The following is a 15,497-nucleotide window of genomic DNA, read 5'->3' as shown; positions in this document are numbered from 1 at the left end:
TGGAACCATGTGCGAGCACCATCCAGAAGACTAAAGTACACATTCTTGAGCTTCGCTACTTCGTCCCACCCGTTGAAATCCGCTACGTACTCGTACTCAGCCAGCCAATCTTCCACATCTTCATAGAGGCCACCACGAAAGGGACTCGGAACACGTGGTTTTTGTAGCGTGTAATGAGTGGGTGCAGCTGCGGGTGCAGCGGTTGGAGCAGCGGCGGCTCCAGCGGTAGGGGAAGCGGTGACAGCAACAGTATTCTCCATACCAGTCGACGTACTTGTACTGTGAGGCACAAACTCGGGGGACAGTCCTCGAATCCTCCGACTGAAACGGTGTACCGGCGTAAGCTCTGGGTTTTGGGTCACGTTCCGGCTGCTAGAAGGAGTCTGTTGCATAGGTGAGGTTACCCAGCACCTCCACCATTAAAATGTCACGTTAAAGAGACAGGAGACGTTTTTAAGGCGTCCTCACAAAAGTCCGAAGAGCGGTCGGCTCAGCACAGCCAAAAACAGAACAATGGCACGAGGGGAACTGCCACTTCGTCTGCCTCTTTTGCGCTGGCAGATCAAGCGCGCGGCAAAGAAGGCAGTGGTCAGAAGGCAGCTATCCTAGACGTTGACCCAGCCAAGTATAAGCAATTCATGGGGCATTAATTATTCAGGGGGCTATAAAGCAAGGTTACTAAGTATACATTATTGAACAGTCAATTATTTACTTTTCGCCGCACTTGTAAATCTCAGTAATAAAAAAATGGACTCTGTAAATTCGGAAATGTGTTCGGCTGAAGCCTGTGTAAATTCCAATGGGAGGGACATGCACAAAATATTCAGTCCCAGGCTATCGCCAAACATACTTTAAAATTATTCGTCTTCAATTTTTTTTCATCCATGTAATCCTCCATCTTCCCAAGAGCGTGGGTACTCGGGAAGGACTGTGAGACAAATAAGGCGCGCCTGAGTAGTGGTTCGGAAACGCACCGATAGCTCAGTCGACTAAGCGAACGCTTCCTACTGACGCTGAACGAGAGATTGGGGGTTCAGTTTGCGGGCCTCCAATATTAAAAAAAATTCTTTTGGTTCATTTCTTCGCATGCTGCTCATGTAAATTTTCACAATGTCATATCAGTGACTGCTGAAGTCTTGGTGGACCCCCAACATAAAACACTTTTGTGTTCAATTATAAAGTCATGCAGTAGACATCCAATAAAATTAGGAACATTAGTGCTAACTGCTCTCACGAAGGAACTACCAGTCACCATAGTTGGGCGGCATCGAAAATGCATGTGCTAGATACCAATTTAGAGATTATTTAGGTATTCTATATACCTATACCACGATATGTCTCACAAGACGTGTACCATGAAAGACGTGTATCCGTACACATGAAATCCCGTTCGTGTATTTAAGATTATGGGAGACGCCGTAGTGGAGGTTTCCAGAAATTTTCACCACCTGTGGTTCTTCAAAGTGCTCCTAAATCTGAGCACACAGGCCTACAGCCTTTTCGCCTCCACCAAAAATTCAGACGCCGCAGCCGGGATTGGATTCCACGACCTTTCGGGTCAGCAGCCGAGTATACCTTAGCCACTAGATCACCTTGGCGGGGAAGTTTGTCGGCAAGCAGAGCCGCGACAACTATCAATTACAAAAGTGACATGCAGAAGCTGTGAATGGCGCTGTGTATGGAGCTGTCATGTTGAGCAGCTAAAACAAACTTGCCACATTGTTTAGGCAAGAAACTAACATACTTATAGGATGACTGCCAGTTGGGCGTGTTGGTAAAGGTTCATGATGAGACAAGCGCAAAAATACACACCCAGCAGTAGAAAGACTAGTCAACAAGAAAGGAACTGGAAAATCGAACAGATGCAGCATAAAGCACGGCAGGAGGTACGTTCAGTGCAAAAAAGATGTTGTATACGGAAAACCTTTCACATGTGGAAAGGAATACGTTGGTCAGACAGGTCGGTGCATAAATGTGCGCCTTCGTGAACATGAGAGTTCACTAAAGGGGCCCCTTACTCACACTTAGCGATGCACTGCAATGAGTGCACCTGCCAACCAAAATGTTCCGAAACACGCATAATTGACAGGCACAACAAGCGGACGACGAGAGAAATAATGAAAGCGTATAGAATAAGGAAAGGGGGGGGACAGTTGCGTCAGCCAAGCGTCAGTTCTACTAACAGATGCGGAATTTGCTTTTTTTGGACGTCACATAACCCAGTGTTTTTCTCTGTGTTACGTTTTTGTTTTTGTTTTGTTTCTTTGTTTTTTTGTTTTACGTTTTACGTTTTTTTTTCTTAGTTCTTTGCACGTGTTTGTTTCCGGTTGAGGGCACGTGCATATTTCGTTATATCACGTTGTTGATGATGACGGGGGAAGTCGGGAATGACATACATGCGTGTGATGTATTCATTAGTGTTCGCTTCGAAATAAAATTTTCAGTTGCTAGTAAGCGCTTGTCTGTGTCCTTTCTGAGTGTGTGTATTTTTGCGCTTGTCTCATCATAACATACTTATGCCGAAAATTCAAAACTTCTCGGATAATAAGACATTTATTCATATTAAGTAAAGTTAAATGGCCTCAAGAAGTTTCCAGGAAACTTTTTTTTTAATAGATGCATTTCGTGCTTCCTAATATAAATATACAATAACAATTTTTTAAAATGTATTGAAGGAGCTTTAAATACACAAGAAAAGTATCGTAACAGCAACACTCATTCCCAAATACCTTGTAATTGTATCGTAAATACTTTTTGCCCCGAGTGTATTGTATCATACCGCTATGCAATTTTAAAATATCTTTACCCACTCATGTGTGTCACACTGTTGTAACTTATTTCATCGTAGCGGTGGCCATCTGTGTTTTGTTTGATCGGTTGTGTCAGTTTAAATAAAAGAGTATAATAAATTGGGCACATACTAAGAAGGTCCGGGATTTATTATTTTATCAAGAAACCAAAAGAATTTCATTTCAAGTGCTATTCACGCTACTGATGTCTAGGCGTGGGATCCTCACCATTGAGACGGCAGGATTCTCGCAATAAGGTTTCTTCTCTCCTTCATTGTTTTCGAGTTACTTGAAGAAACCCGAATTCTCCCCTTCGGAAATCGCGTCAGCAGATAGTTTTATGTTGGCAGCACACCTTCCAAGAGTGCGACCACGAACTCGATATTTTTGCCACAGTTTTTTCAATCGTATATAGTGCATTAATTCACCAAAAAGAACACCCAAGTGGAAATCTTATGACAGCCTTTCAGGCGATGCACCTGCTCGTGAAACTTGCCACTCGAAAACGTTAACAAAAATGTAAATAAAGAACAACAGATAGTGCTGTGGCTTCACTCTTTTATTGAAAAGAGGCAATACATTGAAAGATGTCGCCCTGATGAGCACTCACGGTGAAATTATGACGCTATAATAATGTAGCCACAGAAATGTTGGCATGGAACTTTTGACAGTGCGGCACACATGGCTCGCTTCGTGGGACACTATGAAATGAAAACGCCGGACGAAATGCTGCATGAATACTGCCAAATATTCAAATCATAGAAAAGAAAAACGTGACTGGCTCCGTATTTTGATAAACCTCACGAGCTCCAAGAAAATAAATCCAGAGTTTCATGAGCTCAAACAACATTATGATACCAGCTTGCCACATAGATTGGTATAAGGATCAGTTTTGACCAGCCAGTGCTTCTTAACGTGTAGTTCAATCCAAGTACGCATTTCTATTGCTATTCTTTTTGTAGCCGCCGTAAATGAACTCACAAACTTGAGCTTAGCAGCAAAACACCATGAAAAAAGCTCCGCGTTTTCTCTGAGGGACGTTAGAAATATGATCGAAACGTACACAGTGAATTGATGAAGCGTGCTTCAGGCTTAACATTAATCGGTGTAATTTCATTTTCATTATATGAGAAAATGTTACATGTTATGTTGAATGCGAAAAGAAGGAATAAGAAATATGAGGCAAAATGATTGCTTAACACTCTCCGAACCCTCACACCCTCTTCATCCTCCTGTTAATAAAGTCAAACTTATTTGACAATTTGAGCATACAGTTGGGAACAATGAACTCTCATATGTTTAAGACGTGTCGTAAAAAAACCACTTTCTTCAAATACTTGGACCACTCTGAACGATAGCGCAGTGTGTCTTATGGCGCGTGGCGTATTGTTGACTGTCGAATGCCCAAGCGGAGGGAAGACTCTCCTCAGTTGACTGTCGAGCACGCGAGTTGGGAAGCAGTGCAAGTGCAGCCGGAAAGAGAGGTGTCGCCAACCATCAGCGTCGCAGATGCAGCAGACTCGCTCCGAGTTGAATACGCAGCCCGATGTTTCCCTGAAACATAGAGGAGTACAAATCGTGTAAGGGAGAGAGTTTTCAACACGTGGTTAACAACTGTTGCAAGTGAACTCTTGATTACCATGCTATACCTTCCTTATTTTTTTCAGTTTGCTATGTGTTTCTGACAGCCAAGCCTCGCAGTTGGAACTCACAGTTATTATGGTCATCCAGCGCACAAAACTCAGCGAGTATGCATCACAGAAAGCTGGTATGAGCCAAGCAGCTCCTTGCATAGCATGGCCATGCACAGTATTATGTAGTAAAAGGTGAGCAACTGAAGTGAGAGTGAAGAAGAGTGATGCAAGATGGGGTGAAAGGAAAAGAACAATGGAAAGGGTAAAGAATGACAGAGCGTCGTAGAACCACACACATGTACCGGGAGAAAGTAAAGAAGGACATAGTCTTCATGTGCGTAGCCTTTGTGTGACACAGACACTTGGTATATATGTCCCAAGCAGCTGCTAGCATAACCACACACAGTACAGTATAGCAATTGGTCGGGAAAGGGTAGTGATAATGAGGAGGATAGAAGGGATAATAATGGGTAATATAGAAAGATACGAAGAAATAAATAAACAATATATACAGGAGAAAGAAGAAGAAAACGTAGTGTTACGTCTGTACAGCCGCTTGTGACTGTAGACGTTTTATTTGACCTCAGGAAACATGAACACTTCAACTGGGGAAGCTCAGGTATTGGAGTCACTACCAGCCCACGTTCGACACAAGACTCGCCTTCGTACCACAGTGAAAGTGCAGTCACGCTCGCACTTTGTTGCTGTCGTCTTCTAAGTCGACATGTCAACTCTTCCTCCATTATACGGTCTCCATAGCGGTATGGAGGTCGCCTAACCTCTGTCGGTTACAGTTGCTGGGTGGTCACTGCCCGTGACCTCGATGGTTGTGAGGGAGTGTCGTCCTGTATATTGGGCGAGTCAGACGGTCGAGCAGCAGAGCTCTAAGGCGTCTCTTCTGGCGTTGTGTCCAAAAGATCGTCTGCTGCACTCCAATGTGTCGGTGAATCAGTTGTTTGTCCTGCCTGGCTTGTATTTCTCACGTGCTTGCGGTGACGATGGACCTTTCCGTGGCCACTTTTTACAAGTGATTGATTGATTGATATGTGTAGCTTAACTTCCCAAACTCCCATATGATTATGAGAGACGCCATAGTGAAGGGCTATGGAAATTTCGACCATCTGGTGTTCTTTAACATGCACCCAAATCTCTCTTTTTTATTTTTTATCAGACATGATCATGGTCCGACACGGCGCAGTATTTTTCCTTCAATATATTCTGGCGTTTTTCAAAAACTGGCGGATAATCTCTACCTCGCCTACGGCGAAGTGGTGTGATTTTATCAACGTCTTCTCGCTCTCAGTCATTTGCTTTTTTTCCACCTCTTGCTTGAGATGATCGAAAGGGCAAAGCAGTTCTCGTGCAAACACTAGTCCCGCAGGTGTCATCTCTGCGGCAGTGCGTATCATCGTGTTCTACCGATACAGAAACCTTGCAAGTCCGCAGGAGACTATGTGAACTTGTCTGCACCTGTCAGCACTACTCTTTTTAGCTCCCGCACAGCGTTCTGCCTGGACGTTTGTTGCAGGGTTGTACGCTGGTGAGGTGACAGCCTGTATGCATAGAACTGCTTCATCTCGTTGGAGATAAATGCTTTCTGTTGTCGAAGATGAGCTTTCGGGGCTTACAAACATTCCAAAGAGGATTCGGAGCACGCCGATGACAGCCGCGGGTGTTGCTAACGGCACGCGCCGGACTTCCACCTACTTTGCGTACGCGTCCACAACAACCAAGTAGGCGCGCTCGAGTAGTGGCCCCGCGAAATAAACGCGCACCGTGTTCCATGGTGTCTGAGTATGGTCCCAGGCAGGAACAGAAACTTTAGGTGGGCTCTTCTGCATTGAATGGCGTTCACGACACTGTCGCACCGTTTGCCTAATTACCCTAATTGTCAATTCCGGGCAACCATACGTAGCTCCTTGCGCACTTCTTCATAGCTATTATGCGTTGGTGACCAGCGTGCAAAAGTGCCAGAACAGGGGATCGTGCTAAGCTTGGTATGATCATTCGTGATTCAAGTGTGATGAACTTGCCATGAAATGCTAGTGTGGTCACTCATCGTCAGTAAGGAGAAAACTCCTTTCGAGTGAGTTTCTCCACTGTGCCATCCTGCACTGCCTTGTAGAACCTCTGCACGATGCTGTCTTGTTGTGTGAGTCGTGTTCTCTTGGTAGCAGTCAACGGAGATTTCGACAAAGTTTCTAACATTCGTACGTCGCCTAGAAGCCAGTGTTCATTGAGACGTTCTTGTAATGATAATGGACTCAACGCATCTGTGTATCCATGGTTCCCGCAATCCCTGTTGACGATGATGCAGTGAACTAGTCATACGTCAATAACTTGATGCACCAGCTGGTCATCAGTGGAGAAAGAACTTGAGCAATTGGTTTTTGTGGACCAGTATGCTCAGCAGTGGTTGATGTCCTGCGACGAAAGTCACATTTCTTCCCAAAATATTCTTGTGCACCTTGTGGGCTGGAAACATCACAGCAAGGCCTTCTATATCCAACTGAACACAACTGCGTTCTTCTGGCCCTAGAATCTGAGATGCAATAGAGATTGGCGCCTTTCTATTGTGGTCATAAGGTTGAGACAGAACAGCTCTTATGCTGTGTGGTGAAGCATCACATGAGACAAGAAGCTTGTTCTGTCCATCGTAGTGTGCCAGTACGGTCTGACTGAGAAGCAACGTATTAAGCTTGTCAAATGCTTTTTTATGCTTGGTCTCCCATCTCTACGTGGAGTCCTTCTGAAGGAGCTGGAAGAGGCAGCTGGTAACTGTTGCCTTGTTCAAGAATCACTCGTGGAAAGCCAGCACCCCGAGAAAGGGTTGAAGCACGCACTTTGCAATTTGCAGTTTGGTGCTGAAGCTTCTGTTCTGGCTCGAACGTTCTCTTCGTTAGTTTGGACGCCTGTCTCGTCGATTCGATGTCCCAGAAAAAAAAAACTTCTCGAAGCGCAAAGTAGCACTTGTTTTTGCCGAGGTGAAAGTCTCAGTTTCGTAACCTCTTCAGAGACTTTTCCAGTTTCACAGCGTGTTCCGTGGCGTCTTTCCCACTGATTATCACGTCATCTACGTATGCGCCAACGCCTGCGAAGCCAGACAGCATAGTCTTCATAAAGCGTTGAAACATGGCTGGAGCTGCAGAGATTCTGAAAGGCAATCTCCCTACCTTGTAAAGCTCTTTTAGCGTGTTTAGGGACCATACCTCCGTTGTCTCTGGCGTCACATGAAGTTTCTGGTACACCTGTGCCAAACATGGGGTGCTGAAGACCTTGCCTCCCCTCAGGTGTCTGAGTACTTTATTCGTTGTAGGAAGTGAGCACTTGGCCTGCTTTGATACTCGGTTCACGCGCGTGCACTTTGTTGTTGCTGTTTTCTAAGGCGACATGTCGCGTTGAAACAGAAAAGAAGAAATAAGATGTTCACCAGACCAAAGCATTGAAGAACTCTGGCCAGGTGGTGGCGCTCGCTTACCACTATTTACCCTCATTTCATAGCCGTGGAACTGTCTTAAATTTTGTCTTTACTCATTTATTTTTATTTTTGTGTAATTTTTTGCGTTGCACAACTTGCAGAAATCGAGCAGCTGAGGTGATATAAACGTCCATGTATACATAGCAATGGAGTTAGAACAGAAGAAAACAGAAAACTCTGAGCAGGCAGACAGACTGTGGGTGTAGAGCTTCCATGTGCAGCCTTCTATTTCTGAGGCCCAGTCAGGAGTGCAGCCTTCTCATGCAAACAGCAGTCGCACTGACTGCGGTTAGCCATGTAACCAAGCAAGGCCGCACAGATTGCCACCATGATAGTGTGGACTACTACCTGGTAATCATACAGCTGTCTTGTATAAATGGTTCACACTATTCAGCTTAACTGAGAGCTGCGCTGTAACATTGAAACATTGAAGCATTTAATTATTTTATCTTTCCTCGTACTCAGAAAACCTGGTGATATCCCGGGGCAGTACGTTAGCATATTCACAATTTAGGACGACAGCGATCCCCTTACCAGAGAACGCAGCCGGCTTAAACACTGACCAAAAGTATCGAAAAGCTGTAAATTTATTAAAAAGTACCCGATACTTGCTTGATTCACACATGAAGCCATAATTTTTTGTCTAGAAAATAAGAAAAGTTTATAAGAATAGCAAGATGATCGACCACGTGGGGCCGGTTATAGCCTGGTCCCCTTCAAAGTGTCATTAATTTAATGAATACCAGACATAGCCGGAAACAGCCGCTGGCGTACAAACAATAATGGAAGACATCTAACACACTTGAAACGCTTTGTGGCGCCATATTTGGCTCTGAATAATGAAAGCGTGTTTTACGATCCCCTATCCAGGCAGGACTCACCTGTCGTTGAACTACTGCTTAGCACGTACGATCGTTGGTTGATGCGTCAGGTCCTGCGCGGCTTTCTCGGTGGATGCCGGTGACTCGGTCGCGTAGTCATTCCGACCTGTGACCGTGTCCACTGTGTCACTAGCGAAGCCCGTGAAAGCCTGGACACGACCTAACAGGCTTCTGAGGGGCAGGTCACTGAGTCCACGGCGAATATCTTTGGCCCGACCGTGTATTGTGTGGATGTTGGAGAAAGGCATCATTAGGATCCTGGGTGAAAAGAAAACATGAGCATGAACAGGTATCATGGAAGGTGCTAGAAGGTATTAACGTTGGTGTAGCCGGTGGTTCGGGGAGTGGTGAAACTCTCGCCTTTATACTTTCGTATATACTGTGTGTGTGTGTGTGTGTGTGTGTGTGTGTGTGTGTGTGTGTGTGTGTGTGTGTGTGTGTGTGTGTGTGTGTGTGTGTGTGTGTGTGTCGGTGCGTGTGTGCGTGCGTGCGTGCATAGACAAACACATGCACCAGTGTACATTAATTATGATTAAGTATGGTCCCTTACAGAGGAGGATGATTGTCTCCTCGCAGCCAGGGTTATGACACATCGGGCTGCTAACCGTTCCGATTCGAAGTCAGTAAGGCCACCCCCAAACCACAGGTGGCCCAGAAGCTCTTCAATAGCTTTAGTTGCTCCTGACGGAAGGATGAGCTGCAGGTTCGGGTACATACTGTGAAGACGAGCGTTAGTGAATTTTGTCGAATCGCACTTTGCAAGTGTCAGCTCATGTGCGAGCGAACATAGCCATGTAACTGTGACCTTTTATTTTTATTTATTTATAAATACTGAAATCTCTAGATGGAACTTCGGTTGGGTGGGAAGATGAACAATGCATGATCTGGTAAAACGAAATGTGTTGAACAACTGGTAGGCGTAACCGGGTCACACAATTCGCATGACCTAAAACAGAAAGTGACTTAATAACAAATAAAACACGGTTCCACATCTGAACATACGCGTACACATGCATGCGAATACATGTATAACAATTCTCGATGCAGTTACGTGCACATAAGAACAAAGTATCGAGTGCGAATGAATAAAGTGACAGCAACAAAATAAAACACAAATACATGCATAGACGCTCCAAGAAAAAAATGTGCTTCAAGAATAAATGTTCGTTGTGGATAACAGTATAACTACGCACCGAAAAACATCCTGAGCAGATGGGGTGGCTTCATCTGCATGGTCATATCTTCAGATTCGGCTATGGTATCCACTGATACTCTACATTGCGATTTCTCTGTATAGCGGTGTGATTGCGGAGTATTATCTCAGCGAATAATTCTTCATTTGGCTCAAGACATTATGGTCAAAGACTAATCATGTATATGTGCTTCTTCAAGTATACGAACTCTAGAGCAGCATGAAGGGCGGAAAGTTCGGCAGCCGTCAGGGATGTGATATGCTATATGTTGACTTTTACGGAGACTCCGAGAAAATTCCCAGTGTTCTTACAGAGTTAACAGAAGCTACTGAACGATACTTGTCAATGTGAATGTTTCCGCTGTGTTGCTTCATGCAAGAACAGTATTGTGGCTTCTTGTAGGGTCAAATGTGATCACGTTTGTTTCTTTTAGATTCCGGGAATAGATATTAGGGCTTCGATTGGATGTGGAGGAAGAAGGAAGAAAGTTTAAGCGGAAAGACAGGGAGGTTAGGCAGTTCTTAGACCGGCTGGCTACCCTGTGCTGGAGAAAGGGGTGAGGGGAATGAAAGATGTTAAAAAGAAATGTTGCTAAGAGAGGGAGAAATTACAAAAAAAAATGCGACAGAGGAAAGGCAACATCAAGGAGTATAAGACACTAAAGTCTGTCTTTGAGGCCAGTTGTCCGCAAAAAGCGCAGCAAAGCCTTCAAAGCCTTCTGGGCTGAGGATGGGCTCGGCCAATGACCCAGAATCCTTTGTTCCGACAAAGGCCGATCATCTAGTCCATCCAGAGCTGCAGTGAGTTCTTGTCTTTGCGCGTTGAATTGGGTGTACTCACACAGAAGGTGCGCGATGGTTTCTTCGCAACTGCAGTAAGTGCATGTAGGAGAGCTGGCGATCCCAATGAGATAAGAGTATGCGTTCGTGAAGGCCACTCCAAGTCACAGGCGGCATAGAAGAGTCTCTTCAGCTCGAGATATCCTTGGGGGAAGACGAAGCTGCAGATCGGGATCCAAGTTATGCAGGCGCGCGTTTGTGAAGTCTGTTGAGTTCCACTGTACCAGTGTGAGGTCACGTGCAAGCGAACGAAGTCTTGTAGCTGCGTCGGTTCTTGAGAACGGGATGGCTGTGTATTGGGTACCATCGTGTGCAGATCTAGCGGCCTCATCTGCGCGGTCATTGCCATATATACCGCAATGACCTGGTATCCACTGACACACTATGCTGTGCTGTTTTTCGGCTGCTTGGTGATGAAGAAGCCTTATTTCACCTACTAACTGTTCATTAGGTCCATGGCGAAAGGGTGATATAAGACATTGAAGAGATGCCTTCGAGTCCAAGAAGATCGACCAAATTCCCGAAGGTTCTTTCAATATAAACTCCAGAGCTCCAGAGCTTCAGAGCTGCGTTTGAGGGAAGTGCTGTGCGGTACCGCCAAGCACTAATGTCACCAAACGCAGAGTGTGGTATAGAAGTATAGGAAATGAGGCGAGGTGGTGCGATTCGTAAAGCATCGTCAGAATGTATGTTGTGATTGGCTGTTCACGCGTGATTACGACAGTCACTGCCGAAGACGCACATATCTGAAGGCCAAGACATATTCTCAAACATAACCTTGAATACCCTGGAGGACGAGCACGTTTGTTATTCAGATCATGTGAAACCCAGGAAAGCTATAGCGCATGAAGCCGAGGAAAGGTACAGTGTAAAAGTGAAGCCCCACTTGCACATATGCACCCTACATTTTAGGGGCGAAGCTCCTTAAGGCGTGGGTCTGTACATCCTCGACGTGTGTAGTTGTAGGTTGCCACTTCTAGTGTAGTTCTTGCAGTGTTCACTAGATGGCGGCACTTGTATATAATGAAAGGTCCGAGATGTTATAAAACTAAATGGTGGTACTTGGAGTGTTCACTAGATGAACGGATAAATGGACGGACAGACGGACAGACGGATAGACAGACGTACAGACGGGTGGACAGACGGTTCATTGTTTACCGATAAAACCACCCGAAGCTTCGCCCCCCTCATCATCATTCACTCCGTGGATATGCTGTGATTTTTTTTCTATGCAAGAGACCTTAGGACGTTGATTATCATGGTGAGTTTCTTTTTTATGTAGGCGATGTGAGGCCTCCAGGACAAGCCGCGATCTATTATTGCCAATTATTACTCCCGGAAAACGTGCGATCATTTATAGTGTGGTCATTCATTACGATGATACATGGTGTCATTACTTTGCGCATAAACGCTACCCGTGAACCTTTCTCAGACGACAGCTCCAGTCGCCGTCATTGAATGTAGTTTAACATCAGCGCAGCAACTCTGGTCAGCGTCAGGTCAGCGTTAAAAGCACTTGTATGTAACACGACACCACAAAACCACGAGTACTCACAACGTCAAAGTTACGTTCACGCACTGAACAGCTGAATTATACGCCGGAGAAAACCTGAATTTCAAGGAACAGCCAGACTCTGCCCTTTCTAAATAGAAGGTGGCTGCCTGGCGATCATTTTGGCAGTGTGCGCCGCTGCAGCCACAATCATGCACTCACGTGCACATGACTAATATCTTGAGTAATGTTACAACACCTAACCACCCCTGCACGTTACGTAATCGCTTCGTGAAGCCTTCCATGCCGAAAATGCCTCTTTTTAATGTCTTGCTGCAAGTTTCCGCAATCGTCGCAATGCACCGCACGAAGGGCAAGCGAAGAACAACCAATCAAACAAGCAGGCGCCAAAAATCCCCAGCTCTCCTTCAAAGAGCTCACGTCAACTAAGCCTGGTATACACTTCTTTGCGTTTTGTATGCACATTTGATTCAACTATGCGAGGGCGCTCTGCAAGTACACACATACGCATCTGTGACTCTATGCACTTTGACTTCCACCTTTGTGGTCCCTCGTATGGATACATTCTGGAAGAACAGATTAGACCCCAAGTCATGTTCATCAATTGTAGAACACATTGCAATATGGGCTACTATAAAAATTGCATCCAACCAAACACCGCGTAAATTGACAATACTCTCCGATACGAAAGTCACATTACAAGCCTATGACCCATTCTTAAAAGAGGACGATATTACGTATGGTCTTCCGAAACCATACAAGCATTCAATCTAACGCAACGTAGTGGTCACTTCACTATCTTGCACACTCAGACACTGACTTGGCAGGTAGCAAGCTATCGGATGCTGCAGCGTGAGCCGCTGCGCATAAAGCTTCCGTTGACCTGAAAGTACCGTACTCGCGAAGGGAAGTGTACTCCGTTGTGGTCACTCATGCGAGAGTCCACAGGAACTTACAAAATTATCTGTATAACCGCCAGCGGGAAATATGACGTTACGTGACGTTTCGTCTCCAGGCTCGTACAAACTGAATCCACGTATACGCACAGTTTGGTACACAAAACTTGCGTCGTCTTCACCCGAAGCTACGCGTACTCCATCGGCCGTGCGGACATCCCTGAGCCGTGAGGGCCGCCATGCGGACGAGAAATATGTGACACTTCTACGTCTCCCAGTGGAAGATGCTGATTTCAACATTGGTAGGCGTCGGTGTGGGTAACAAGAAAAAATAATCACCGCTTAAGCACTCCCTATAAATAATTAACCAGCTGAAGCTTAAACTCGTGGTCCCGGTATTTAGCCGTGTGTTCAACCCGACGCTGCCCTGAAGCCTTTCACAATTATTGGTTACATGTTTGTGAGGCACAATGTGCGACATGTGAAATAAACACTGTGGTAAACTCAAGCAACACGTCTGGCTAACCCCAATAAGAAGCACTAACGGTCATGGAGCGTATTGAGCGATTAAATGCGTTTCGCAATTAATTATTCACAGTGGCTATTCTCGATCCACGGGCGCTTGCGTACGTCGCAGCCAAAGCCAAAGCGCCGCTAGAGATACTCGTGCCAAATTCGGGCGTTCGCCCCGGCGAACGCACTCCCACAATCATCACGATGACGTTGTTGTCGCCGCAACACCGCTTGTTTGACGCGGCGTTATTGCAAACGTTTGACATCGCGAGATACCTCGGTGGCGTGCTTTTGAGAGATCCACTCGCCACCAGCGCTTCCATTACTGTTCATGATTTAACAAGGCTTTGAAAGCTGCTTGAATCATCGTTACGGCAGGCACAGTTGCAGCCGGCACTTGGTCTCCAGGGCCTGATTTTGTGCCCGGACGGCACCATCGCCCGGCGAATGCGAGCTCTCTCACGTTTCCACTGTCGGCGCTCTTCTGAAGTTGTTCGTGGCTTACCCTTGAGGAAGGTGTCAGTAGAAACTGACGCGTACATGCTCGGCGACATGGCTGTGACGAGATGGACGACGTCACTCACAAGGCAGCCAATGACACGCGTGCTTGGGTACGACGCTGGGAACGACGTAACTTCTAGAACAACCAATGAAGACCACTCGTGACACTGATTAGGCCAAACTTCTTTTCGTTTCTTTTAGCTATATACCGCATTCGCTGCAATTATATATGTAACTTAACAAAACAAACAACTTCACTGACCTTCCTTTTCTACATGGTGGAAAGGCTCAGAATTTTCCTTTACACCAAACGTTTTTTTTTTTTCATCTGAGTGCAGTTGAATTCACGTACCTAGGTATATTGTGGACGTGAAATCTGGCCAGGTGAATCACCTTCTCCCAGAGGGTGAACCAGCGGTTCAGGCGATCGGGCTCTAAGACGTTCTGCACCAGTTGGTCCATGATGGGCAGAGCATGCGCCTTCTGCGCTAACACCAAGCACACCAGCAGCACCAAGGCACGGCTTGCCTCACGTCGCCGCCTCCTGTGAAATGGAGCATGTTAGTGAACACAAAACGAACACGCATAGCCCACCATCTTTTGTCACAGTAGTTTTCTTAAAGGGACTGTCTACGACTGGAAAAGAATTTTCTGATTGTGGCGAAAATGAGAAGATCATTCATCACATTGACGGCAACGAGTATGTTTTTTTCCCGTACAGAAGAAATTATAATTTCATATTTGACAAAGAATGACAAGAATTTGACAAGAATTTAAATTTGTGAAAGTTGACAAAGAATGACCCCTAGCGTCACTGAACAGCTATGTGAAACGATCTACTGGAAGGACGAGAAATCCTCGACTCGCTCTCTGGATTTCGTGCTGACCAGTTGTGCCCCCGCGATCTCCAACGACAGCGCAGTTCTGGCCGACAGGGCTCGTCCTACGCCATCTCCTGATGCCGACAAGTGCTCTCGCCGAGTGGTGCCCCGTCCTCGGACTCCTGCGACCGTGTCCATCTTTCCTATCTCCTCCTTACTTCCATCGTTTTCTGTGGTTCATTGTTCCTGCACCTCGCTCTCTCCTTCCTTTCCGTCTCTTTACCTTTTGATCCTATTCCTTTAATCCCTCCTTTACCCCCACCCCTCGCGAGCTTCTGTTGAGGTGTCCTCCCCCTGAGATAAAGTTACGGGGCTCACTTTTCTTGTCATTTAAAATCTTCTTGTCATTCAAAATCACTCACACTCACAAAAAATCCCC

General features: G+C 45.8%; 1 protein-coding gene across 1 annotated transcript in view; it reads right to left on the bottom strand.

The window, feature by feature from the left end:
* Positions 1–3,330: 3,330 nt before the first annotated feature.
* LOC142785131 (uncharacterized) overlaps positions 3,331–15,497 on the bottom strand; it is a 33,225-nt gene continuing 21,058 nt past the window's right edge. Inside the window, exons 2-4 of the mRNA XM_075883572.1 lie at positions 14,590–14,781; positions 8,783–9,040; positions 3,331–4,343 (exon numbers count right to left, since the gene is read on the bottom strand). Of these exons, the coding sequence (XP_075739687.1) occupies positions 8,794–9,040; positions 14,590–14,781 (439 nt within the window). The 3' untranslated portion in view covers positions 3,331–4,343; positions 8,783–8,793. The remainder of the gene's footprint in view (positions 4,344–8,782; positions 9,041–14,589; positions 14,782–15,497) is intronic.

The sequence above is a fragment of the Rhipicephalus microplus genome, unplaced genomic scaffold, assembly GCF_043290135.1.
Source record: "Rhipicephalus microplus isolate Deutch F79 unplaced genomic scaffold, USDA_Rmic scaffold_18, whole genome shotgun sequence".
Taxonomy (NCBI): Eukaryota; Metazoa; Arthropoda; class Arachnida; order Ixodida; family Ixodidae; genus Rhipicephalus; species Rhipicephalus microplus.
Note: the sequence above shows the minus strand (reverse complement) of the source record. Positions and strands in the feature narration are given on the sequence as shown.